The 27,815-nt window shown below is 42.8% G+C and overlaps 1 protein-coding gene across 1 annotated transcript in view; it reads left to right on the forward strand.

The window, feature by feature from the left end:
- Positions 1–27,815, forward strand: part of HSPH1 (heat shock protein family H (Hsp110) member 1) — a 322,955-nt gene that overhangs the window by 203,911 nt on the left and 91,229 nt on the right. Inside the window, exon 12 of the mRNA XM_044073239.1 lies at positions 14,409–14,540. Coding sequence (XP_043929174.1) covers positions 14,409–14,540 — 132 coding nt within the window. The remainder of the gene's footprint in view (positions 1–14,408; positions 14,541–27,815) is intronic.

Consider the following 27,815-nt stretch of genomic DNA (forward strand, 5'->3'; position numbering starts at 1 on the left):
CGACGCCAACAGCTGTCTGGGGCGTTTCGGATCAGACTAGTTTGGATCCGCGTCTCTCTTGGAGGTGGAGCTTGGGTGTCTGATCAGAGGGTGTGGAACCGTTTTCATCAGCTCTGATTTTTGTCGGGCCAGGTTCCCTCCTTCGGAGCTCCGTCCACCTCAGGCCCGGCTCCGATTCTTGTGTCGGATCTGGGGAGACTGACCTCCTTATTGGTTTCTCAGGAGGTTCGCTCTCCTTTAGCATTTGATGTGGTAGAAAGGGTTCTCTCTGCTGGATCGAGACCCCTGACCGCCCCCTCTGACTCCTCTCAGATCCCCACTGCTCTGTCTACGGTCCCCATCGTTTTACCAGAGGGACAGCCCATGCTCGAAGAGCCCCAGACGGTTCTCCCCGAGGAACAAATGGCTTGCAAGTGCCCATAGGGGATGTGCCTCGCAAGCATACATGCAAGAGGAGGCACTTGGACTCCCCTGAGTCCCTCACAGAGGACACGGATTTAGATGATGGAGAGGGTTCCCCAAGGTCACTTCCCGAGGATGTCTCCTTTGGAGACATCATGAAGATACTGCGAAAGCAGGGAGGTTGGTCTGCCCCCAAACCTTCTTCTGATGAGTCTGTGTTCCTGGAAGTTTTCGGCACAGGCCCATCTACTTCCTGGGTGTCCCGTCCCACTGATCCTTTGGTGAAATTGGTCACCTTGTGAGCATGGAAGGAACCAGACACCATGGAACCTATCCCAAAGCTCCTTGATAAAATCCTAAGCCCTCTCATTGATGGGCCATTTTGGAATAAGGGCTCCCCGTGGATGCCATGGTGGTAGCAACAGCCACTAAGAAGGAGCTTGCCCAGGAGAGTTCCTCCATCCATCCTCCTGACCGAGAGTCATGGATGATGGACTGCCTAGGGAAGCGAGTATACGCTTCAGCTACCTTTTCGATTAGGGCGCTGAATTATTTGGCCCATGTCGCCAAACTCCAGCATGACCTAGTGGAGGAGCTGGAGGAGTCTCCCCCCAAGTCCATGTCGCAGGAGGACAAGGCTTCGTTCTTTGAGAGGATGGCCACTTTAAAAGCAGTATCTAACATGTTCATGCGACTCCTCTCCCTGCCATGGAAGGAGCAGCTAGGGTGGCTGGGTCCGGCGTGTCGATGAGGTGTAATGCCTGGCTCAGGTTATGTCAATTTTCCGAACCCTTCAAAGGTGTCGTTTGCCAATCCCCCTTTTGATGGCTCTACACTCTTCGGTAAGACCGTCAAGGAGACATTAGTCCAGAGTGAGAAGGCCGGGGGGACACTGTCTGCCGTCGGGATCCGCTTCTCTAAACCAAAAAATGCCCTTTTTTCGGAACCAGAGAGTACAAAAGAAGATGTGGTTATGGAAGTGTTAGTATTCCCGAGACACTCAGGGCTCTTCCCCCAGAGCCAAAGGGGGACAGACTGGACGCCGGCCCAGAGGCAGAGGGGGTCCGCGGAAATTCGGGTCTCGAACAGACCCGGGCAGCAATCCTAAGGGGTTGCCAGACTTCTCTACTCTGAAGGCAGTTGGGGGACGATTGTCCTTGCACCCAGTGGCATGGGAGTCCATAACAACGGACTGCTGGGTGCTTCAGATCATATCCAGAGGATACTCTATCCCTTTTGTGAGCTCCCCCACATCTCCCAGACACCTCACAGATGTACCACCCATGCAAAGGGAAGCAGCAGCACAGGAAATTTCCAAGCTGCTGGTAAAATGAGCCATCAAAACCGTCCCCCCAGATCAGTCCAGATCGGGCTTCTACTCCAAGTTCTTTTTGGTGCCAAATAAAACGGGGAATTTAAGGCCCATTCTGGACCTCTGTACCCTGAACCTGTCAGTTGCCAAAGAGAAGTTCTGCATGGTCACGTTACAGTCAATCATGCTGTACCTGCAAGAGAACGACTGGATGTGCTCGTTAGACCTCCAGGATGCTTACTATCACATTTGGCCTCACCACAGCCCCCAGGGTGTTTACCAAAGTGGTGGCTGTCGTAGCGGCTCACCTGAGGCTTCAGGGGATTCAGATCTATCAATACCTGGATGATTGGCTCCTCACTGCTCCCAACAGGCATCTACTCTCCCAAACCAGAGATTATTTCTTGACTCTGGCCCTGCGTTTGGGGATCACAATCAACACATCCAAATCTCTCCTAGATCCTGTACAAATGATAGACTACATTGGTGCCAGGATAGATGCTCTTCAGTGCAAAATATTCCTGACCTTGGAGAGAGTTCAGCACGTCTCCATGATCTACCGTTCTCGCCTTCCAATGGTGGAATAAGTGTTGAGGGCCCTAGGCAGGATGGCGGTGACCATAACTCTTCTCCTGTGTGCTCGGTTACACATGAGGATTCTACAGTGGACTCTAGCGGTTCAGTGGTCCTTGTTGGAACTGCCATTGACATATCCTGTTCAATTCAGCCAGTCTGTCGGTTGTCCCTCATAAGGGTGGATGAGCTCTCCGGACATTTTGGAGGAACGACCCTTTGTTCCAGCCCTGGCCCTAACCACAGTGACCACGGATTCCTCCCAACTCTGGTGGGGGGGGCATTGTTCGGGCAGGACAGTCCAAGGCCTGTGGTCCCCCATAGAGACCAGCTTGCATATAAATGTCCTAGAGATGAAGGCGGTCCTTCTAGCATTGTAGGCCCTTCATGCCTTTCTTCCTCTGGGGACGATTGCTATTCAGTCAGACAGCATGTCAATGGTCTGGTATATCATCAAACAGGGAGGGACCAGATCTTACCCCCTTTGTCACGAGGCCATGAGAGTATGAGAATGGGCAATCTCCACCATTCAGTTTCTCATCGCAGTGCACATTCTGGGAAGGTCCAACATGCTAGCGGACAGGCTGTCAGATCATTCTGATGCCTTACGAGTGGCCTCCGAATCTGTCAGCAGAGGAACAGATCTTCAGTGAGTGGGGTCAACCTTGCTGCGATCTCTTCACATCTCCTTCCAACGTGAAGTGCAGCAAGTTTTTCGCTCTGAACCCCTTGCCAAGGGAGTCACCTAGAGATACTCCAGTTCATGCTTGGCTTCCCGGTCTTCTGTATGCTTACTCGCCAGTACCTCTCATTCCGAGGTTTCTGCAGAAAGCTCGTCGACTGGGGAGCAAAGTGATCTTCATTGCCCCATTCTGGCCTCACTAGTTATGGTTTTCCTTCCTTTGGTCTCACCTTTTGGTTCCACCTTGGATCCTAGATCCCATTCAGGATTTAATTTCACACCCTTCGGGGGTGCCTCATCCAAGTCTGGACAGCCTGAAGCTCACAGCTTGGCTGCTCCAGTTCCAGTGATTGCTAAGACTCCCGGACTATCCTCCTTCATTGGATCTATTTTGGTAGCTGCGCACAAGTCTTCGACCAGGAAGGTTTATCGCAGCAAGTGGAAATGTTTTTCTTTCTGGGCCTCTCAAAGGAGTTTAGACCCTTTCACGGCTCCTATTTCCGCCATTCTTGATTTTCTAGCTGACATTTTCCAACACAGAGCTAGTTCTTCTACTATCAAAGTTCAGTTGGCTGCCATTTCTCATTTTCATGTGAGCGAGAATTCTGCCTCCTTAGCCTCTTCCAGACTGTAAAGCCTTTATCAAAAGCACCTTTTTGCTACGCCCCCCCCCCCCCCCGGTCAAAGATCCTGTTCCCCCTTGGGACCTTACTGTGGTTCTTTAAGCTTTGGTCGCTCCGCCTTTCGAGCCTGCTGCAACTGCAGGTCTAAAATTTTTATGCTTCGGCGGCTTTTAAATCTAGGGTCCCCTTAGATGATATTTGTTCCGCAGCCACTTGGGCCTCATCTCACACCTTTATCAGCCATTACAAACTGGATGTTGTCTCCAGAGGTAGGGTGTCCTTTGGCTCTGCAGTGCTCCGGAATGTTCTTCCATAAAGGCCACCCAGGATTCAGGTAGCTGGGGACTCTGTCCCAAAGGTTGCTGACAAATGAAGTTCTTACTTCAGATTTAGAAGTTATGTACTCACCATAACGTTCCATCTGAGTAGGTATCTTCATTTGTCTGCAACCATCCCCCCTTCCTTCCCCCGACCTTTGGGATCTGTCTTGGATTAGCCTCTTCCGGGGACATGCTTATATCGGGCAAACTTGATCTGAGGTCAGTTAGGGTTGGCAGGGGATTATGGGTAAAGGGAGGAGCTAGGAGCTCGGATCTATGCTGTGGTAAAAGTTGCCGCCTCGGATCCGAGATCGGATCCGTATCCCAAAGGTTGCAGACAAATGAAGATACTTACTCAGAAGGAACGTTATGGTGAGTATATAACTTCTAATTTTAGATCGCTACCACTTTCTTCCCTCCCAACTTGCAGACTTTTAACAGGAATACTTTCTGTTTCTGGAGATTTCCTTGATGCATTACTGTGTTTATCCTCCCTTCCCATGTTAGCTGTTAATTGCTGAACCTCATCTGCCTCTAACTTGGCATAACGAGTCTTCCGTAAATATTTCCATTGGTGCCTTTCCATGGTTTCTAATATTCCACTGGTTTATACAAAGTTTCATAAAATGTCTGAAATACATCTGTAGAATCTCTGGATTTTTTCTTGTTGTAGGTCCCTAGGTTTGACTACAGACCTTTCTGTTGTGCAAGTCACTGTGCTAAAAGTTTTTGTGCTCCGAGTTGTCATCAGAAATATTTGCTTAACAGCATTCTTTCTAAACTCATGCATGTTATCCAAATGCTACTTTATTTTCCCTTTAGCATTTTGCAGTTTCTCCTCTCTTTATTCTAGGAGATTCCACTTAACCATGTCAGCTCCTCTAAATAATTTCTGTTACCTTTTCTCCGTATCTCTTTCTTATCTCTGCCAAGTTTTTTTAAACTCCATTTTCATTTTATTTCACTTACTAGCCATCCATTCTGAATAAATCCCGAGGACACCCCTGGTTCCAAGGAAGTGGAAGTAGCCCTTGGCTCCAAAGCGATTGACTCCGAGATAGATGTAGGATCCGAGCTCAGCTTAGCTGATGCACCGAGAGGTAGGCTTGGAACCAAGGAAGTTTGGGCCCAAGCATCCCTGTCAGGGCTGACTGGTGAGCTTCGGCTCCTAGATACCAAGGACTGCGCCGAAGGTGTCTGAGCGTAACGGAAGTCGGCTCTTAGACGGACAAGAGAGGTGCCAGAGCCGACAGTTCCACAACAGGCAGCATCAATAGCTCTGGCTCTGAAGGACCAACATGGCTCGGAGGAGGAACAGAAGCAGGGAGTATGGCCTTAGATGGCTCTGTAACCGATTTGGGTTGGAGCCAGCAACAAATTAGCTAGCACCGATGACTGGAGTGTCGATGACCTCGACCGGCTCCGAGGACAATGGAGCCGAAGAGGTAGAAGATTTGTCCAATTTTGAAATTTTCTATGGCGGTCCAGATAAAATAGTCTGTGTTGGAGACTTGTCTCTTGGCCGACTTGACTTTCCCTTTTTTAGAAGAGGGAGACCTGGAATGTGATGATGATGAGCTGGCTAAATTCTCCTCAAAGGAAGGCTTAAGGGGACCTTTCAGGATCAATTTGTTCTTCCTTTCCTGGAGAACCCGAGAACTGAAGGAGTGACAAAAAGGACATGTCTCCTGAAGATGTCTGGCACCTAGGCAGTAAACACAATTACTATGTCCATCCATCAGTGACATTTTTTGGGAATATTTGAGACACTTTCTAAAACCTGAAGGTTTATGATCCTTAGATTCCTTAGACATATTACCACAAACACAGGAGGGAAAAAACAGGAAGAGAGGACAAGGTCCTCTAACTTAAACGGGCCCAACCCCGCAAGAAAACTGCACACAAGGAAAAAACAGAGGACTAGGTCCTCTAACTTAAACGGGCCTAGCCCTGCTGAGGAGGCCACCTTAGAGAAAGGTTAATAGAGGATTAGGTCCTCTAACTTAAATGGACCTAACCTAAACAGCGGAGAAGCTAGGTCAAGAATTTGCTACAAGAATTGCAATAATTCAACAATACGCTAATTAACTAGCTAATAAGAATATTGCACACAGCTATCAAAAGTATGCTACTACTATTCTAGTCAAAAAAGAGAAGATTGGAAAAGTTCCTAACTCAAACACGGACCTAGGCTAAATATGTAAATATATCAAACTGGAACACCGAGGAAGGGATACCACTCAAAGGAGAAAAAGGCCTGCGGAAGCGATGGCCAACAGGTTTAAAACAATAACTTTGCAAATTTTCAAAAACAGACCACTAAATTACTGCCTGTAATAACGATTAAGCTATTTATACTAAGCTACTACTTATGAAAAAACGATCACTATAAGCAAGAATAAAGAAGAAAAATCCAACTTAGCCACGGCCAAGAAAGAGAGCACTTCTGAACTCGTAGACGCAACAAACGAGATCTGGGGATTCTTACTAGTGCACTATGGGATACCTACCTTGCAACGAGCCAACTGAGAGACTTTGAGCTTTGAAATCAGCCAAGTCGGAGCTGAGGATCGGCTCTGAACCCATACGTAAGAATGAAGGTAAGATAGGACTACAGAAAATCAAATTTTTTTTTGTAGAGAAATTCTTTTGTGGGGCTGACATAATGTTTTAAAGTGTTTTCTGTCAAAAAAGTAACTTGTGGACTGGTAGTATTTACTAGCAATTGCTGCTCGTCTTCCCTGGGAAAGAGGGATAATCTTTGGATTGACCATAAAACAGACCATCACCGCTCACACGAAAACAAAAAAAAAATGGCCAAACATCCTTTGCTACCACAGCAGGCTAGTAATTTGTCTCCGATGCAAGTGGGTGACTCTGCTGTAACCATTTGTTGTACCTCAAAGAACTCATCTTTTAGCCTGGACCCCTCTGCTGTAGTACCTACAGCTGCAATGGGTGGGCTGGGGGGTTCATCACATCTTCTGTAGCTGTTGGGGTCCTTTCAGTGGGCAAGGGAGAGACACATTTGTCTGCTCTGGAAGAGGGAACAGGGAAGGTTGTGTTGGAATACTGTGTCTGTCCCTGGGGAAGCTGCTGCTGCCAGATAAGAAACTGTTGTTGCAAAGAGTTTTGCAAGCACTTCCCTTTTTTGTTTAGAGTTGTCTGTGTCCCTTTTTATGTATCATTCACAGCTCTTACTGCTGTCGCTGCAGAATGTGTACAAATTTGACTGATTTGGGGAATTGCTTGCTGCAACATCAGGAACTCATGGTCTGTGACTGGGTTCTTCTATCAGGTTCCCGTTATAACACATACTCTCCAGTTAAGTATACCCCCCGCCAGTACACCTTAGTTTGCCACTTACATGGTCACATCCCAGTCCCTGCTGTCATTGTAGCTCTGCAGTCACATCATGCCTAAGCAACACATTGTCTGGGTCTCTCAAAACCCATTTCAGTATTGCCTGTATTGTCTTTGTGAAGGACATAACACTGAATATTGTGTGTCAATGGTTTAGTCTGGCCACTTGAAGGCAGAGTATGGAGAAGCTTTATGTCCTACCCTGTGAGCAGAAGGATGGTGATTGTCAGTATCTGCTGCTATGGGGACTAGTGAGTACCGTCCCTGTTCAGTTTGCCTAGAAAAGCCTTGTGGAATTTCTGGGGAACAGGTGTGGGGTAGAGCCATTTTGTAAGTATGATGTTTGAGGTGCTTGGAAACACTACTTTTGGGCCCCTTCTGCAAACTGTGTCATCACAGTGAGTGGGACACTTTAAGTATCCATTCTATGGCCTCTCTGGTCCATCGTACATTTCAAAGACTGCAACAGTTTGCTACCTTGTTGCTTGACAGGCAGTACAAAACTCTAGCAGAAGAAGGGAGTTAATCTGCTATTCTGCTGTCAAGAGGCTTGGGGTCCCCTCTCCCAGTTTCAGGGGCACCTGCTGAGGCGGGCTCTGGAAAAGTTGGATGTGAATCTGGAGTCTGGCTAGAGGAGGACCTTGTAGAGTCTGCAGTTCCTACAACGGACTGTTAAATGTTTTGGCTATATATATGCCTTAGCTAAGGCTGCAGGCTCAGCTGTGTGCTTGCACAAGATGGTGTGCTTGATTTGAAATGTTCTTTGCCTATCCCACTCTGGGCTTAAGCCTAACTTTTGCAGAAGAAACAAGCTGCCACCTTTGTGAAGGCCTCCAAGTCATCTTTGCCTATCTACTTACCAGCCATAAGCAGCAAATGACCTTCTTACTGTACATTGAGGACTGTGAAGTGCAACAGACATTCTGGTGAGGGGGCTGTGTTCTTAGAGCTCACTCCAGCCTGTAGGACTGTTAGAGAACCAGTGAGTTCTTACTATTCTCTGTCACTTTTGTCAGTGTTCTGCAGCACATTGATCTGTCCCCCCCCCACTGTGTTAGTGGATCTGTCTGTTTTAGCGGTGCTCTTGTAGAGGTTTGGAGCCTACTTCTCAAAGGAACTTGTGAAGTTGTCCTGTTTTTAGAAAATTAGGGTTTTGCACTTTGGTCTTGAAGTGAATGGACAAGTTCCATCATGCTCTGAACCTCAGTGACTTCACTCACAGCATCATTTGCATTTGAGTTTAGGTGGTACTCTGCAGGAGCTTGTGCCCTTGCATTACAAGCTGCCTTAGTGCTGTAGGTGGCACTCTGCAGGAGCTTGTGCCCTTAAGTTAGTGATGTAGGTGGCACTCTGCAGGAGCTTGTGCCCTTAAGTTAGTGATGTAGGTGGCACTCTGCAGGAGCTTGTGCCCTTGCATTACAAGCTGCCTTAGTGCTGTAGGTGGCAGTCTGCAGGAGCTTGTGCCCTTAAGTTAGTGATGCAGGTGGCACTCTGCAGGAGCTTATGCCCTTGCTGTCACAAGTTGCCTTAGTGATGTCTGACTTGATATCCATTTGATATGCTAATAGCTGGGGAACAGAGTGGTATCATTTGGCTTTCCTTCAGCATTTAGAGCCTTTATGAAGGTGTTACATGTGATGGCTAAAGCTTTGCAGGAGATGACTCTCCATGTGTACTTTACTTGAATGACTGATGTTTGGCACTCCTATCCAGGGACCGACTGTGGCGATGTACTTTTATTGGGTGCTGCCGTGATTGCAGCTCCTTACTGGTACCATACATTGGATAAAGCCATCTTATTCTTGTTCATGAACGGTGGTGATATTGTTGGAAATTCTCCTGTGTCAGTCAGTCTTGCCTGTGAAAAGGACCTGGGAAATTTTGGCTTTGACCGACAGGTTAAGGCTGCAGAGCATGGTCCAGGGTGCTCAGTTGTCCCTTCAGTGGACCTACCATTTATCAATCAAGTCTTGAGACATCTTCATGCCTCAGTTGCTGTCACCCCCCCCCCCCGAGCCAAAGTACCTTGTATCAGCCTTCAGCAGATTGTACTGAACTTCTCTTCCCTTCCTCTCCTGAAGCCAAATTTTCTGTGGTTGTAAAAAGGGCATCGTATTCCCCAAGCCCAGCCTCTGCACAGCTAGTGAATAAGTTCATCATGTATATATCATATACATCTCTCTCTCTCTCTCTCTCTATATATATATATATATATATATATATATATATATATATATATATATATATATATATATATATAAAAAATCATAGATCGTTTGTACAAGAGTTGGCAGGATGGTCTGGTTATTGCTGCATTGGACCTCTTGATTGCTTATGATTGCTTATATTCCTTGATTGTGGATTGGAGGGACCCTGGCTGCTATGAAAACTGATGTAGTGTCTAAGCCCTGTCTACTCCTGTTTGTGTGTCTGCCTGCATCTTTCAGCTCTTCTCCATTTTGTACTCCTTGAAGGTGACTTAGACAGCCTACTGCTAGATTGTCCCTTTTGTCAGGAGTACAGTCCTTACTTCAATGCTTTTTTAGTTGGCATTGATGGGTGGATCTGCTTAACTGACTGCTGCTTATGCAGGTACGTACATGGGAAGGAGTAAGCATCACAGGTACAAAACCAAATAGTCTTCTCTGATCCCTGCTTCTGTGCTGGTAAGTCTCTTGCAGACCTCTTTTTTTTGTAGGGGGGGGGGGGGAGCGCTGTCAGGTTCCATGAGAGCCACTTCCTGGAACTGAGCAGAGTAGACGCCCTCTGGTCTTTCTTTCACTGTAGCATGCCAATGTACATGTTGCTATAGGAGAGGCTGCTGCTGTTTTACTCATAGTTGAAGACACACTTACTGTTCCCCACCAGTCTTGGATCAGGACCTCTCTTTCAGGTCCCTGTCTGTAGCCTACCTTCTGCTCCTTATACTGCTGAGTACCCTGGTACACTTGGAGAGTTTGTCACTCATGGTATCTGGATATGTTGCTAGTTGTCCCATTAGCTGTAGAGATTTAGGCCCTTGCTGTCAGTAGGGTCTGAGGGCAATAAATCCGTACTGCATCTGTTCAAGTAAAGGCAAGTTGATTACTATCCTTTAATCTTTTTTACCTGTAGTGCTGGAGATTTTTGAGTCCTCTTTTTTGCTTAGAGGTAATCCTTGGAGGTAGATAATATCTCTCCCTTCCATTTTGGAGAATTGGCCCAGCCATAATTTTTCTCCATCTCCCCACAGCTGACCATAAACTGCCACTAGCTCTTCTACCCTTCCCTGGGTTTATTGGTCCCACCTAAACCAGCCCTGAGCTCAACCTGCCACTTGAAGACATATCTTATGTCTCCTTCCCTTTTTGGAGGGTTGCCCTATCGAGGCATTTTTTCTCTTTCCCTCTCTACTGCTCACCATCAGCTGTCACTAGCTTCTATCATACCCCGGCTCTATCAGACCCTTCATAGCCACCCCTGGGTTCAACCTGACCCATATCTGGGGCTGCTGAGGATGCTGATGCAGAGTCATTTTCTTGACAGAGTGTGAATCCTAATCCCCACTACCTCCCCAAGGCAACCTTTGCAAACATTGCGTTATTGCATGCTCATAGACACATTGTGAGCTTCCATGCATGCACAGTCTCTGACTAAGAGGTACACACACTTGCAGCATATACCTTGTCAGGCTCTTAAAGCTGGTATATTGCTGTGAATCTGCGCTGCCCCCCCCCCCCACACACACACACACACACCTTTCAGGAATGGGAAAGCTAATATCTAAGACTCATTCCCACCCCCCACCCCCCATCCCACTTGCTGCTCCTCCAGCACCAATGCTACTGTTCAAAAACAGGTCATCTGGTTTACAGTAAGCATTTTATCCTTCTGCACAGTGAGGCCACTACCCCATGCAGGCTTTTGGCAGAGCCTGGACATTAAGTGTAGAGGATTAAGGCTTTAAACTGCTAATGAGCCTCATTCCCTAGTCTTAGATTTAGAGTCTCAGTCTCCATTTGCCTACTGTGCAACTTTGAGCAAGTCACTTAATCAGACAGTGTAAATCATGCCTGTAAAAAGGAGGAGGAGTTTCTACTAAAGTTACTGAGAATTTTGGCCTGTGCTGTGTGGGATGCATGGCTGATGGATTTAAGTGGTGGAGGAGTTTTTTTATTGTCCCCTTCTTCAATACCTCTCAATTAGGGGGTACTGTTTGGACATGCGCTGTTGCTTCAGAAAAGGAGGCAAGTTTTTCTTTTGTCTTCTCTTGTGTTGGGGATATGTTTGGTGTTTTAGGAGGCTGTTTTTTGCCTCCCTTTATTTATACGACAGCTCCTACCTTTGTTCGTTGCACTTTTTATGTTGGAGGGTCTATTAGCTCCCACTTCTCTTCTAGAGAAGAGATTAATTTTACAGCTCCATGTCATCCTCCCTGCTTTCTGGTCAAGCCCTTCCTGGTTTTTGTTTCATAGGTGTGTACTAGGCTAATGGCCCTGTAGCCGTTACAAGCCTAGCCCATAGGATTACCCTGACATCGTGCCACCCGACCTTAGTTCTCAGTGCCTCTGTCTGTCAAGTAGAGCCACTGGAGTGATCCCCGGGGTGAATTTTCTATTTCCCGTCCATTCATCAAGATTTCTGTTGAAGATGGTCAGTGAGGTGCTCTGTTTGACATGTAATGGGAAGTCTGTTCCATAGCATGGGCAGTCTCTGGGTTATGAACCTGTCCCTCCAGCATGTTCTGTTGATTGTGGTAATGAGGTAGAGGTCTCTGGACCATGTGGTGCAGAGGGATTGGGATTTCTTTAGATGTAGCATTTCCTTGGAGACTTTTTCTTGGATGCAGCTTCACCACTCTAAAATTCTGCGATTGTCTCTCCCGTTTTCTCAGTAACCATTATTTGGGTGGAGATTGGCTCATGAGTCCTGTCCCATGTTGAATCCATAGGATCAGTTCACTTGGCAATCCCATGTCTGCTTGGTGTAGTTAGATTTCTTCCCTTTGGGAACTCATCATGCCTCCCTTTGGCCCAGGTGACATAAAGATGGGGATGAACGTCATCTTGTCAAGTGTCTCCCCCACACCGATCAGGCTCGTTTCCCCTTTGTGGCAGGGTTTGTTCTCTGCTCCAGTTTCATAAAGGGACCTGCTAACTACTTTTTGGTTCCTTTGCACAACTTAATATCTGCTCATGAGTTTGGGGACAGATTTTGTTATTTTGTCTCAGGGGTAGGATGGGAACTCTGCAGTGACCGGTTAGCAGCCTTACTTGGTGTGGATTACTCCCCCCTCCTTGTGGAGCTTCTGTCCTAAAGGATGTCTTTGTTTTGTGAGCCTGTGGTACAGGAGATCAACTGAGGATAATTGCACTTGATGACCCTGCCTCCTTTACATGTTCTGATTCTGCGGTACCAAGAATACCTTTTCACTTGAAAGGGATGCTTCAGCCTTATTTTCCTCTTTTTTTCCTTCAGAGGATTAGGAACTGGCATGTATGCTGCTGTTTCTGTGGTATGTAGACTTCCCCAGCATTGATTAGGTGTTGGGATTGACCCATATGTAATCCCCAAACAATTGTGATTGAGGGACTGTTATCCTCCCTCTCCGCTTATATATAGATATAGGTGAGTCTGTCCTTGTAATTGATGGGCTTTGCACTTAGCTGCAGCTATGTTCTTGTCTGTTACTATAGCAGTTGTTTACTGGTCAAGGGCCTTTTGTACCTCTTTTCCTGAACCTTCCCTGCTTGTGTTGATGTTTGACCCTTTGGTGTTCTTCATTACACAGCCTTCTAGGTGGTCCTAGTTTGGCTGTCTGATTTCTTCTGCCCAGGTGGTTTCAGTCTTTGGGATTCAGTGCAGTAATAGGATCCATTACGGTAAACTACGGCTTTTACTGTTTATCTATGAGGAAGTCCCTCTTGAATGTGTCAAGTGTTTCGTCCTTTCAGTTGGTAATGTTTCTGGTCATTTGTGGCTATTGAACTCCCTGTATAGGTGGGCAAGTACGTATCATGTATGAAGTGAAGATTTCAAATCTTTCTAATTACTTACCTTCCATGCAACTGACCACCAGTTTTCACCAGTTCCTGTCCTTGTTCATCAGGTCTACTGGACCTGCCTTAGCCTCCCCTAGATTAACCTGACTTCTCTCCAGGGCTGGTAAGAAGATCAAAGATGCTGGTGCACCATCATACTATTGCTTGCTGGGGAATGTGACCTAGTCACGTATCCCCACCCTGTGACAGCCTTGCAAGCTCCACAGTTACTGCATATGGGAGGTGCATGTGCTCTTCTTCGTATCAACCTCCAGACCAAGTGGTGTACTGCTTGCTGAGTGCCTACCTCCCTGCCCCCAGGATGACCAAGTCTGCATTGGCTGCTAGCCCCATCCTTCCCCATCTTGTCCTCCCAGCACCCATGCTGTTAATCGAACACAGGTCATCTGAGGTGCAGTAAGTGCTTTATCTCTGTATGTCACAGGGTAAGACGTGATGTCAGATCTTTGTTTTTATTAATTAACAGGAGGGTGCTGTGTAGTGGTGATGGTGTGAACTGGCAGTGTAGGCAGGATATGTAAACTTTTGTTGTAAACATTTGGTCATTGCATCATTTTGTTATGGTCATGTGTCCATCCTCAGCTATAGGAACATCTGTAAAAAGATGCCCACTACAGATTGGCTGATATGAATTCAGTCCTAGAACTCTAGGACCCATTAATGAGTACTCTTTGTAGAGCAGCTGGTAACGGTAAGAATTTTTGGCTGTTATTTTACTTCATTATATTGCCATGTTATGCAATTTTATATACTCTTGATATCCATTCTTTTGGCTTAATGCATATATATTGAAACAAATTCAGAATGTAGCATGTTGAAGTTGGAGGTTCATGTGATTGTGTAATAGTATTCTGCATTTGGATGGGAGAATGAATTATTATTACAAAGATTAGATGGCAGGGAGACTTAATTTGCAGATTTTAAGTCCATTTATGGGTCCCTTGATTTAAAAAAAAAAAAAAAAAAAAAGTGGTGAGTAGTACTTATCGGCCGTTGTTGACAGTTCAGTATATTAGTGCTTAAACTGAACTAAAACTGAAACACGTTGTGAAGCTTCATGAAATATTATTATGCTGGGTCTTCTTGTTACAGAATAAGACTCAGCAGGACACCAGTGAGACTGGAACTCAGTCCCAGATAGAGAGTGATGGTAAACAGCCATCACAGTCTCCCAGTCCACCCGAACCTGAAACTCTGGAAAACAAAGTCACTGACCCTCAGAAAGTGAGTGAATCTTTATTATTCTTTAACTGCTAAGCATTTGCTAGCCATATCATTATGGTTATAACACTGCTTGATTAATCTTGCTTTCTAGCAGGTTTTACTTAGAGTTGTAATTGCTTATTGCAAGGATCTTGACATTTAGCGTCATGTTGTATGCTAGGCTGCTCTTTCAGTAAAGTTTGCACTGTTGTAGTTAAAGTGCAGATAACAGCACTACAAATCAAGCATGTGAGTAAAGCACAAAATCTGAATCTTTCATGTGCCGTATTTTGAACGGAGAGAAAATACTTGTTAAGTTGTGCATGATTACGTACTAAGGTGCTGAGCATCTGTTCTATATTGTGATGTTGTGCTTCGTGGCTGACAGAGCTGCTGTTTGGTTTAAATCAACTAAGTAAAATGTAATTACAGTTTTTTTCTTATCTTGCCAATGTGGTTTCAAAAGAAATGGAAATACATACTAAGAAATGTCACAGCCAGCAGTGTTTAAAAGAACTGAGTCTGTCATTTTTCAGTGCAGAAAACCTCAAGGGAACTAAAGTCTGTAATGTGAAGTTAGAGATTGGATAGAGAAATACAGTTCTTAAGGGCAGACTGCTATATAGCACATAATCCCATCATAAGCAGTTGAGGACACAGTTAATGGAAATTTCTAAGGCTGCGTCATAGATGTGAGTTAGGCATACTTATTGTGTTGGTTTGAGTATACTTTCAGTACCTGGCCTAGATTACATCACTTTCACAGAAGTATAGAAACATGCATGAATAAACATTTTCATTGACTTTAAAGTCTGAGATACAGTGCTGTAATGGGAGGTGACATATTGAGTAAGTTACATAAACATTATGATCTTTCTGCTGCCATTGTAGCAGTAGCTTTACAATTTTTATGTGGTGCTGAAGAAGCAAACCTGAAATTGTTTCTCTCTGCTTCATTGCCTGGGTGTAATAGTTAGCGGAGGCTTGGGGGCAAATTGTTCCACATCGATGGAAGAGCAGGAATTTTTTTTCAAGTTAGTGCAGTGTTTGGCAAAAAATTTTTGGAGGATGTAACGAGCATGTGGGAGTATTTTGACATATCCCAACATGCGTTCTCTTTAGGCAGATTGAGCACTACAAACGTAGCGAGTTTTTATGCTGATGTAGTAGGTACTCTGGATAATTTTGCAGTGTATGTAATCTCCGTAAATATGATAAAGGGCATCTGATTTAGTACCCCATAACCAAGTAGTAAAGATTTTGGAGGATGGAAAAGTCAGTATTCAACACTAAGACATAGATAAAAAATGGCTACTTTATAAGACGCCTAAGATCTGTGTAGAAGGATATAAAGTTAGAGGGATCAGGGTTGGTAAGGGTGTCCCTATGGTGCTGTTTTGTCCCATTTTTTCCACATTTTTGTCTTATTTACCAGTTTCGGACAAATGTTAGACAAAAAAAAAATGCTGATGTGAATTTAGATGGTGGTATGACCTGTTTGAGAACAACATAGGGTGAAACAATATTTGTTCTAGTGAGTCCAGAAACGGTAGAATATTGCACCCTGGGAAAATGAATGTATAATAAGAGAATCAAATGAGTATGAGGATTTGGGTGTAAAGGTAGACAGAATACTTAAATATAGTGGTCAGGTTAATAAGATTTTGAAGAATGCGTTTTCTGTGATTAGATCCTTGTAGAGAACATTTAGTTCTCGGGATAACACAGTTTTGCTTCTAATATATAAATCAGTTTTTATACCAGTGGTGGAATAAGATTTAGGTTTTTGTGCATGTTTCAGAAGAGCTATTGCAAGATTGGAGAGGGTCCAGAAAATGTTTACCAAGAAGATCTGAGATGGCTTGCATTTAACTTGTCAGGATAAAATATTTTCATTGTTCTGTAGACAGATAAGGTGTGATCTGATTTTAGGTATTTAACAGTTTAAAAATGAAATGCTGAAATATAATATAGGTATCACTTTTTAGAACCACAAATACTGCATTCAAATACTGTTGAATTAAAGGTTAACAGAACAAAATTGGATTATATTTTTTCACTCTAGGTCAGGTAAAAGATATGACTAGTTTTCAGAACATCCCCTATTTTGTTCATAGAAGCATCGTAAGACTTTTCTGCCTAGGCCTCTTCTGAGCTTGGCCAATGTGTGCCACTCTTTCTTTACAAAAACAATGTATTTTTGTATTGTTCCATATTTAACAGCAGTAGCAGCTGAGTAGGTTGGCTTTGTGTGTTCAGATTATCAATATCGTCTTTGATTACTTGAGATGTGCAGAACTGGAAGTTAATGATGCCACATATACTGAGCCTGTGTAACGTGTTGGCCGACAGGTTCTTTGAAAACTTCACTCCCCTGTCCCCACCACACTTACCCCATGACATCCCTACCACCTGTCCCCTACCTTGTATCTCTAAAGTGCAGGTCATAAATAACCTCTCTAAGGACGAAAACACAGCACTTATGAGACCTGATAACATCCCAGGCTGTGTCCTACATGGGCTCCAAGAATTAGCAACACCATTGGGTACTTTTTTAGTTATAGTCCAAGCACTGGCTTCATACCAACTGAATGGAAAACAGCCACCATTATTCCCTTGCACAAAGGTGGTGCTTCCATTGACCCCGGGAACTATAGACCTATTAGCATGACTAGCCTTATTTGCAAGGTCATAGAGCGAATCATCATGTACCTTAAAGATATAGGTAATCTCCAAACACTCATGCCTTTTAAACCTGGTGGACTTCTTGGAGACACTCGCCAAGGCCCTGGATGAGGGGAAATCTCTGCATACAACCTGCATGGACTTAGCCAAGGCATCATTGACAAACTCACCCAACTAGGCATCAACCCTTATATCGTTAGATGGGTCACTAACTGGTTCACTAATAGAACTCATATATTCAAACTGGGGGAATCCACCTCCAGTAACAGACCTATAACCAGTGGTGTTCCACAGGGATTAGTCTTGGGACTGCTACTATTTGGAATTTATTTCTCCAAAGTACAAGCAAAAACTAAAGGTCTGTGGCTGACTAAGTTTGCTGATGACTGCAAACTGGGAGTGATCATAGAATCGCCAAATGATGTCAACATACTACAAGAGGGTCTTACACAAATAAAGGATTGGTGCCAAAGTCATGGCCTTAAACTCAATGCAAAAAAATGTATTATTCCTTTCAGTAAAAGCAACGTTCCTTCTAACTACCACATCAATAGCAACACCTTAAGTATGCACTCAGTGAGAGATAAATTAGTACTAGGCTAATTGCCCTTGTGGGCCATTTTATAGCTAGCCAATTACCCTATTTGAGAATCAAACCCTACACCTTGTGTCTGAAAGGTAAACACCTTAACCATTATGCTAACCTTCCACCGGGAGTGGTGAGAGACCTGAGCACACAGGATGACAGCAACCTTGCCTTTGACTACCATGTCTCCATAGTGGTAAGAAGGGCATTCTATATTGCTCATTTCATAAGTAAGGGCATTGCTTTCAGAAAAAATAAGTTATACCTTCCCTTTACTCTTCTCTCATCAGGCCAGTAATTGAGTACAACACCCCTTTTGGTATGTACCTTTCTAAGCACCTGCAGCCAATGGAGAAACCACAAAGGTTCCTCACAAGGAAAGTTCACTGTCTTCAGCATCTGTCCTATATGGATCGTTTGAAATATCTGTCACTTTATTCTGTTTCGTGTAGACTACTCCGAGATGATCTCTGCCTTGCATACAAGGCAGTCTCTGACCCTGCATTATTGGAAATGCTGCATATCCATAAGTCAAATGGTACGTAGGTTACTCTCTCTAAAGACCTTAAAACCTGCTGGAGGGACACATTTGTCTCCCAGAGGTTACCACACCTTTGGAACAGATTCCCACTTCATGTCAAACAGAGCACCTCATTGTCTCTCCTCAGACGTAATTTGGATGATTGGATGGGTGACCGTAAATTCACTCCAGGGGTTCCACCTGTGTCTCTCTTGAACAGGGGCATAGGTGCTGATCGTGGAACTAAGGACAAGGCTTGTAAGGGCCGTAGGGCCATTAGCCTAGTAACTTCCTATGATCCTCTGTTCCTGGCTCATCTGCTGTGCTTTGTGTGGAAAAGGTGCTGAAAAAAGTTTTTATTCCAGCCATATCTCACCAGGTGCCCCATCCCACATATACTTCTTTATTCATATATTTATACTAAGCCAGTGGTGTCGGCCATTGTCGGCTTAGCTAACAGTGCCATAAAAGATCCCTTCATGATAAACTAATAGTTCAGAATATTATGTGAGGAGGTAGAGTTAGTTTTGGAAGCTATGTACTCTGTATTTTTAGCAGGGATTATGTAAGGTGGAGAAGAAGAAAGTAAATTTAGAGAGTGGATATGAATCCACTCTTGCAGAAAACAAGGGTCCATTGCTTTAGCCATTTGGTCTTCTCATATAAAACCTGTGCAGACATGGAGAGAAAATGCAGACTCTTCACTGACTGTGATCAGAAGTCCAACCTGAACCCTGGAACCTGAAGCTGTGAGGCATCTTACCACTGAGATAATTATGCTATACTTAAGTAGTTGGCTTACGAAGTAAAAAATTTTTAGCCATAGTCTGAATCATAAAATAAAAATACAGCATACGTGTGTGCTCTGCCTACATGTATTGTAGTGTCAGTGGTGCAGATTGTTCTAAGACAACTGCACCAAAGAAAATTAGCTTTCTGTAATAACAAGAAAATTGTACTAAGTGCCTTCTTTGTTTTAAAGTCACCAGAAAAGTTAAGTAATTTCTTCCTGGATATGTATATTATATATATATATATATATATGTATATATATATATATATATATATATATATATGTGTATATTATATATATATATATATATATATATATATATATATCTATATATATATATATATATATATATATATATATAAATTCCACTTAAGCACTTTTCTTTCTGAATTCCTTTGTGGGTAGATATCCTGGTTTCCTCAGGTTAAACCTGCAGTATACTTCCCAGAACCTGTCTAGCAGTTAGCACAGAGGACTAAGTCTGGGAGCTGTTAACAAGCTGCTTCCTCATTCCTTTGGCTTTTGTTTGCCTACGCTGAGACTCTGAGCAAGTCGCTTAACTTGACAGCACTCTGTGGCATTTGGGGAAAATGGGTTTGGCTGCTCAGTTGTCTTCTGGACTGAATGCCAGGTAACTAACCATAAACTTGTTCCAGGCATGCAGTTTCTCACTAAACCCAAGAGATGCCAGCTTCTCTGAGTTGATCATCTTGGTTTTCTGGTTTCTAGCCCATCCAGGTAGGCTCTCAAAGTTTTGCTGCTTGTAGGGCAGAGATTTGAGGTGTATAGTTTTCATTTAGCTACATGTTGACTACCAAATTTTTTAATTTTTTTCCTTCACTCTGAGGTGGGTGAGTCAATGAATGTAAGAAGGAGCCATGTATGCCTCTTGTGTTCTGTGTTTGAAGGTAAACACCATTGAACTCTGTCCATTTTGTGCTCACCTTGGTGTGATAGTACAGTTTTGCTCACAGAAGTATCTAGCAGATGCAGTCGTCTCTTCCAGAATTTAACTATTGAGACTAAATATGTAGAGAGTGGACAAAAGTCATGCAAGATCTATATCTTGGTGGCATTGTATTAAAAAGAGAACAGAAATAATGAACCCACTGACGTGAGAAAAAAGGGTGAAGATGAGGCTAACAAATATAGAAAAGAAAGAGGGTGAAGTGTGTCAGACCTCGCATCATTTGCTACTCTAGCCCACCTTTATCAGACTACTGGCAAAAGCTCACCTGCGATGCATATATTGGCCTTATTGTACATACTTCAGCTGAGGCTCCTCCTGTTGTAAAGTTCTGTCAGACTGTGTCATCCTGCGACAGGCCTACACATCCTCCATCTCACTGGGCTCACCCTCGGAGATACTGGTCTTCCTTATTTCAAGAAGGACATGCATGTAGGTAACTTTAGAATCTCTTGCATATACAGGTCAACGCTTCCAACAGTAGGTACAGTCATGGCTTGAGCCTGTATTGGACTTTGGCATGTTTCAGTGTCCGTCTTGTGCCCGCCATTTACAAAATTGGATAAATATTTCTCAGCATTACTCTGGTATACTATCATAGTGTTTCCTGATGCACTTGAAGCTTTCTTTTATAAGAAGCTTTTTTCTTGTATTTGATTAATACTTGTATTCAGTGTAAGTGCCTGTTATCTTTGTCCTTTTTTCTTGTGTATATTTTCTTATTTTCTACTAAGAGTCATAATTTCCTGCAAAAAAGTTTGATACAAGTCTTCAACACTTTAATTTTTCATCTGAGGCTGTGATAGATGATGTCTTTTCAAGGATTTTCATACAGTGTCTGTTTTGTTGAGGTGTTGAGCAAGCAAGGCTGTATGTGCAAACGAGGTTGTAGTACTTCTGAGATCTGATAAATAGAAAAACTGGAATGATGACAAACAGCCATTGGTGGCAGAATGAGATACAGGAGTCATCGTTAAAAAAATCTAAGTCCTAGAGTCCATTTTCTGAAGCTGTAGAGAGAAACAAAATACCTCTCTCCCAAGAAATAAAAATATAAAAATCCAATAGTAGCTATGATGCTGGGTGTCTCCCTGACGCACTAAGCGATCACTTCCCTACTTGATTAGAAAACATACACACAATTCCTGTAACATTTCATTTCAGTACATTTGCAATAAAAAAACACTTTTCTCCTACCTTATTTAATACTTTTCTTCAACATGACTGGGCACCTCTAAACAATACTTTTAATAGTGCTTTACTACAAATACTTAATGATCTAGCCCTAATTAGAAAAATCCGTACCAAATTCAAACAGCTTCCGTGGTTGTCAAGACATAGTTCTTCTACTAAAAGGGACAGAGCCTTGTGTCTCTTTCAGAATAATAGAAGTAAACAAAATCTAATTACCTACCAACAACTTCAAAATCAAACCAAAAAAACTAATTAAACAAGACAAAAAACCTACTTCTAAATAAGTCCGCTAAAATACCAGAAAAATCCCAAAAGATTCTGCAAACAATCAACCTCCTTAAGACCAACCCAAGTGATTGCATAGCCACTCAACTTAACTCCCATTTTATTAATTCAGTAACCTCTCTACTAAACAGAACCACTAATACGCCTCAAACTTACAAGTTCTACCCTCCTCTATCTCAAACCTATCCAAACAAGTTATGCTATAAATCTCCTTTCTAAACTAAAACCTTGCACACTAGATGCAGACCAGCTACCTGGTGACTTTCTACAACTAGCTGCTACTTCCATAGCTTACCCTATATCTGTTCTCATTAAATGTTCTGTCTCTGAACAGTACGTACCACTCCTCTGGAAAATGTCACGTCATACCCTTACATAAACACGGTCCCTCCACAGATGTATCCAACTACAGACCCATAGCCATTTTGTCACCACTTGCCAAAATCTTAGAAAAATGTATACACAAACAGAAATTGGACACATTCTGTCAAATAATCTGTCTAATACACAACATGGCTTTCGACGTAGGCATAGCACCAGTACAGCTCTGATTAGCTTTACTAATACTGTAAATCAACTCAAAAACAAAAACTAGTCACTGCTACCTTCCTAGATTTGTCAAAGGCATTTGACACTATCTCATCAAAAACGTCTCCGTAAACTGTCTTTCTACCACTGCAGCTCGGAATCCCTAAGCTGGTTTCATAGCTATCTATCTGATAGGAAACAAGCCACTTTATGGGACAATAAACTCTCCCCCCAGCTCCCTATATGTGTAGGAGACCCACAAGGATCTATCCTTGGCCCACTTTTATTCACAATTTTTACCATGACCTAAACTCCTGAGCAAATCCAGCATCAATGATGCAAAATGCTGGCAATGCTCTGCCCCTTCTATCAAGGAACTCCAAGAAAAAACTCAGGCAGACCTCCATAATATTGAAAACTACTTAACAGCCCATCAACTTATACTTAACCCCAATAAAACCAAGCTTATGGTCTTCTATAATACCTCAACAACAACCAACCACCTATCTCTGTTTCTTCCTCCAATGGCACAAAAATAGAACCCATTGAGCATACAAAACATCTTGGTGTCACAATTGATAGCGGACTTAGGTTTGAACAAACACCTTGCACTAACAATTAAAAAGGTTCATGTCAAACTAGGTTCTCTCTATAGGGCTAAACTGTATCTTACTGACCATGCCAGACTCTCAACAGCCAGAACCCATCTCTTATCTTCTCTGCTTTATTGTTTACAAATATTTACCAATCTTTGCAAATCTGAACTGAATAGCCTTGAATCTTCCTATAACAAAATAGCCAAATTTGCCACTGATCATTCTCAAAGATCTCACCATTGCACTGCCCTTCTTCAGCTGAACTGGTTAGAGCTTCCTCACCTGTTTACTGTGACTCAGCTACTAACTGCCCATACAGTCTTATACAAACCTGACAACTATCCAGCTCTATCTAACCTTGTCCAACCCTACACTAACCTAAAATCTCTTAGGTCTGCTGATAAAGTATTGTTGAAGTTTAACAAAACCCAAAACTCTCATGGCGTCTCCTTTTAATATCATATCATTGCCAAACACTGGAATTCTCTACCTCAGCATATTCTGTCCATCAATGATGTACATTCATTTAAACAGTCCCTAAAGGAATATTTCACCAAACATAGGCTTTGCTCATGTTCTCCACAAGGCTAACTAATTTAACCCCTTCTCTCCACCACCCGTTGTCAAAATTTCTTGGCAGTTGAGCTTTCTTAGCTTCAGTTAGTGATATTTTTTATCCTGAAAAAAAAAAACAAATATATATTTTTGTTTTGTTTATATGAATAGTATAAGCTTATTGTACTACCATTGTTATATGCTTTTAGATACAATGTCAGGAAACTTGCATTTGAACTCCTATTGTAATTGTCATATGTACAAATGTATAATTATGTAATCTTCCTTGGAGCTTTTCTCCCTGGGTCTCCGTTGAAAATGGGCTTCTGGCCCAGTTGGACACTACCAGATTGTCAAATGTAAAGAAATAAAATAAATAAGTAATAAAATAAAGATCTGAGAAAAAAACATAAAAGTCATTTTCCGAATGCCCTAAACTGCAGAGATAATAACACTGTATTCTGATACAAGGACCCTTTCCGTGGGGCTTTATAATGTGAGTATCTTCTCTCATTTGAAACATTTTTTCTGTGAAACTACTATATTTGGAAGCACCTAATCCCGGTACCAGTATTCACATGTCCTATGCTGCATTAGGTGAGTATGTCTTGCCCCCAGGTGTGCCAGTTATTTCCTCCATTTGCTTTTATTCCAGCCCCTAGAGCCGATAATGCAGATACTGTTATTGACTTGCGGCTTATTGCCAGATAAAATAAGTAACAAAGGGCCACAGCTCCAAAGGCAAACCAAAACTTTAATATGTGTTTGTACCATTAACTATGAAAAAATTGCCTTGATTTTAAAATATAAGGCTACAAAAATCAAGAAACTACAGAGAGACATTGATGACTACACTAATTGGCTGGCTTTCCCACACCCAAGACTGCCCATCAAGAGTAGCAAAGCCCCTGTAAACCAACCACAACATTTTGTTAATATTAATATGTATAAGGAGGCTGAGGCGGATCCACCCACTAGTGATGTCACTGATGTCATTGAACCAGAGGAACAGGAAGGGACAAGCCAGCGAGGAAGAAGTGAGCATTTGTAAGGGAGAAACCTCAATGGAGTTTCAGGGGAACAAAATTTTCGTGTTCCTACATAGTAACAGTCAAATGCAACGAGGAGGTACCAAAAAGAAGGTGAAATCGCAGAAAAACAACCGCTACAACAAAGGAGATGGTAGCAAACTGGGAAGTACAGTTTGAAGGAAATGAGCATGGAACTGTTATTTCTGGTGAGGTAGACAGCCACAGTGAAGCCGCTGTTACTTTTGGTGAGCAATACAACCACAGTGAAGCCGCTGTTACTTTTGGTGAGCAATACAACCACAGTGAAGCAGCTGTTACTTTTGGTGAGCAATACAACCACAGTGAAGCAGCTGTTACTTTTGGTGAGCAATACAACCACAGTGAAGCAGCTGTTACTTTTGGTGAGCAATACAACCACAGTGAAGCCGCTGTTACTTTTGGTGAGCAATACAACCACAGTGAAGCAGCTGTTACTTTTGGTGAGCAATACAACCACAGTGAAGCGGCTGGACATCCTGCTATTCAAACTAACCAGCAAGGTGACTTTAATATTTTTAACTTTACTGCTGTGACTGTAGAACCTAATTTAATTAAACTTTTAGCAAGGGGATTGACATTTATACCAACGCAGAAAGCAAATATGGGCACTGTACTGATGGACGTTAAACTTTACATTCATAAGTTAAATTTACTGCTTTTTTTCATGGTTGTGAAATGAATAATGCGAATGAAACCAGGGCTCCTAGTACTTTTAACCCACCCTTGCATCCCACACTACCACTATTCAAAAAAAATATGTGAAATTGATTTTAGAAATAAATTAAAGGGCTTTTATGCTCATGGGGGACTGCAAACGAATATGACTAATGAAAATGTACTGGAACTAATTGCTTTCAGGCTTGCCAACATCAGAGTCATGAAGCCAGACAAGGGTGGGGCTAGTATTTATGACCAAGGATGATTATAACTGTAGAATGGAGGAAATGCTGAAACAGGACAGTTGTGAAATGGTGTCTTTAAATAAACTTAATGTAGCTTACAGCAAAATAAGAGGTTACATCAGTGATTTATTTATTTGTGGTCGAATAGACTTAGATATGTTTAACTATTTACCAACATCAACACCTATCGCACCTGTTATCTCTGGCACGCCACAAAAATTCATAAGAATGTTGCTAACCCTCCTCTACACATCATAATTGATGGGAGAAATTCAGCCTCATTGCTTGTGCTAAGGTGGTTGATGGCAAATTTGTAAAGACTCCTGGTTATTTTTAAGGGACATGAATAATCGGGAATGTAGAGAAGAGCTCAGCTTTTAACTGTGGATGTAAAAGACCTTTACACAGTCATCCCCCACAGTTTAGGAATTGAATGGGTGGTAGATATGTTAGTAGAAAGAGGTGCAAATGAAACTAGATTAGGTGAAGAACTACCATACATTTAGAAGAATAATTTTTTCATATTTAATGGTACACACACATTAAAGTTTTGGTTTGCCTTTGGAGCTGTGGCCCTTTACTTATTTTATTAGTGCTTTATTTGTTATTGCCAGATAACTTGCGTTGAAACTGATGTACAAAAGTGAAAGTAATGATTCTAATGTTTTGACTTTTAAACATCCTAGCACTTTTATACCTACAAACCACCCAGTTTTAGATGTGCTTTTGAAGTTGTGTGAACAAGATTTTTCAGATTTATTTCTCTAATAGAAGGTATTGTTTTAATAATTTAACTTTTGCAGAGAATCAAGCACCGAACCAGTTGATGATTGATGTTACAATAGCTATTACACCAGCAGATAAAGGGAGTTTTAAGCATTGTTATGAATTCTGATTATTATGTATAAAATTAAGAGAGATATGTTTAGTGATGCTGGCACATGTATTAACATTTCTCAGACTGATGTTAAAAGTATGATATCCAGTTTTAGGGCTTCATTGTACAATTCTTGGACTGAGGGGACAATAACTAATAGATTTGTATAAATATTTTGTTACTGAAACACCTTTGGTTCAGTGTTTCCAAGGATTACCTAAAATTCATAAGAATCTGTTGAATCCCCCTTTTAGACCCATTGTTGCGGAAGCAGGTTGGCTCACTGAGCCACTTAGTATTTGTTGAAAAGTTGCTACTTCCAGTATTGGATGGGTACACTTATGTACTGAGGGACACAGAGCATTTTTTGAATGATCTATATGTTTAGCAAGGGTGACTTGTATGTTGAAGGATGTATGTTAGTGACCTTAGATGTGAGATCGCTTTTCACAGTAATTCCAAATGAACAAGGAATCATGATGGTAAAGAACTTATCACACTATAGTAGCTATGACCATGCTCATATTGAGTTGATTAGTTATTTACTTGAGATGATTCTGGAACATAATATTTTTGATGAACAATTTTTTCATCAGTGTTCTGGTGTGCCAATTGCTACTCCAGTGCAGATGTTCTTCATTCCACATTGCTGCAGTCCTAACTATTGGGGGTAGTCTGCTGTCCAGTCGGCCCGAATACCAAAGTATATGGCTGACGTCGGTCAGGGCGCATTAGACTGACGTCAGTACGTCAGGGTACTAATGCGCATGACCGACGTCATATCCTCAGTCTTTTTTGCCGCATGGTCCGATGCAGAAGCAATTTTGCGAGTGCAGGTTGGCGTTCTGAAAGTTTCTGAAGTCAGAGTTTCAGACCGAATCAAAGTTGGCTAAGTACCCCGTTGGGGAATATTTTGGTTTTTTCTTGCCTCAGTATTTAACCGGATGTCAGAAAAAGTGAACAACTGTATTTCTTGTGGGAAACAGATACCTCATAGGGATTACCATACTTTGTGTATACCTTGTTTAGGGCCTGAGCACGACGTTGTTGGATGCCGCTCTTGTGCTAGATTTAACAAACGCACTATTAAGAGAAGGTTAGACTGTGCCAGGTTAGTGTTTGGGAAGCGTTGTAACTATAAAATGCCGCCGGATGCTCCGGCCGCTTCGCTAAAACGCAAAGATAAAGCAGCAAAGCCTAGGGTGGAGGAACCGACAGTCCCAGACGCCGGTTCTTTGGAAGGCTCAGTGGAGCCGGAGGTTTTGCCAGGTGTCTCTTTGGAGTCTCAGGAGAGACTTTACTGTTACAGGATGTATCCTCTCAGGAAGTAGGCCAGGCTGAGGGGCTTCTCAGGTGGCTGTTCTTCCCTCTCTTCCTAAGGTGGTTAGAGCCTCTCCTTCACTTTCCATGGCTTCTTTGAGGGGCTGCCCATGTTCAGCTTCTGTGGGGTTTCTCCTAGTGCTTCAGGATCTTTGCCTAAGAAACATATGCTTAAAATGGCAGAGGATTTGATTACTATGATTAGGGTTCTATGCCCCTCCTGATAAGAGGCGTAGGGTGGAACGTGAGTATGAGAGTTTTGAGCAATGCTCGAGGCTTGAGTCTTCGGCTGAAGACTTGCAGGAGTACCCTCCTTATTCTGATTCTGATGTGGATGACTCTACTCCTTCTGCTTCTCCTCCTGAGGATTTTTCATTTTCAGAGACTCTGCATTCCATGAGGGAGCATTTTAAATGGG

Source organism: Protopterus annectens, chromosome 5.part1 (assembly GCF_019279795.1).
Source record: "Protopterus annectens isolate FY-2018-M chromosome 5.part1, PAN1.0, whole genome shotgun sequence".
NCBI classification, from domain to species: Eukaryota; Metazoa; Chordata; order Ceratodontiformes; family Protopteridae; genus Protopterus; species Protopterus annectens.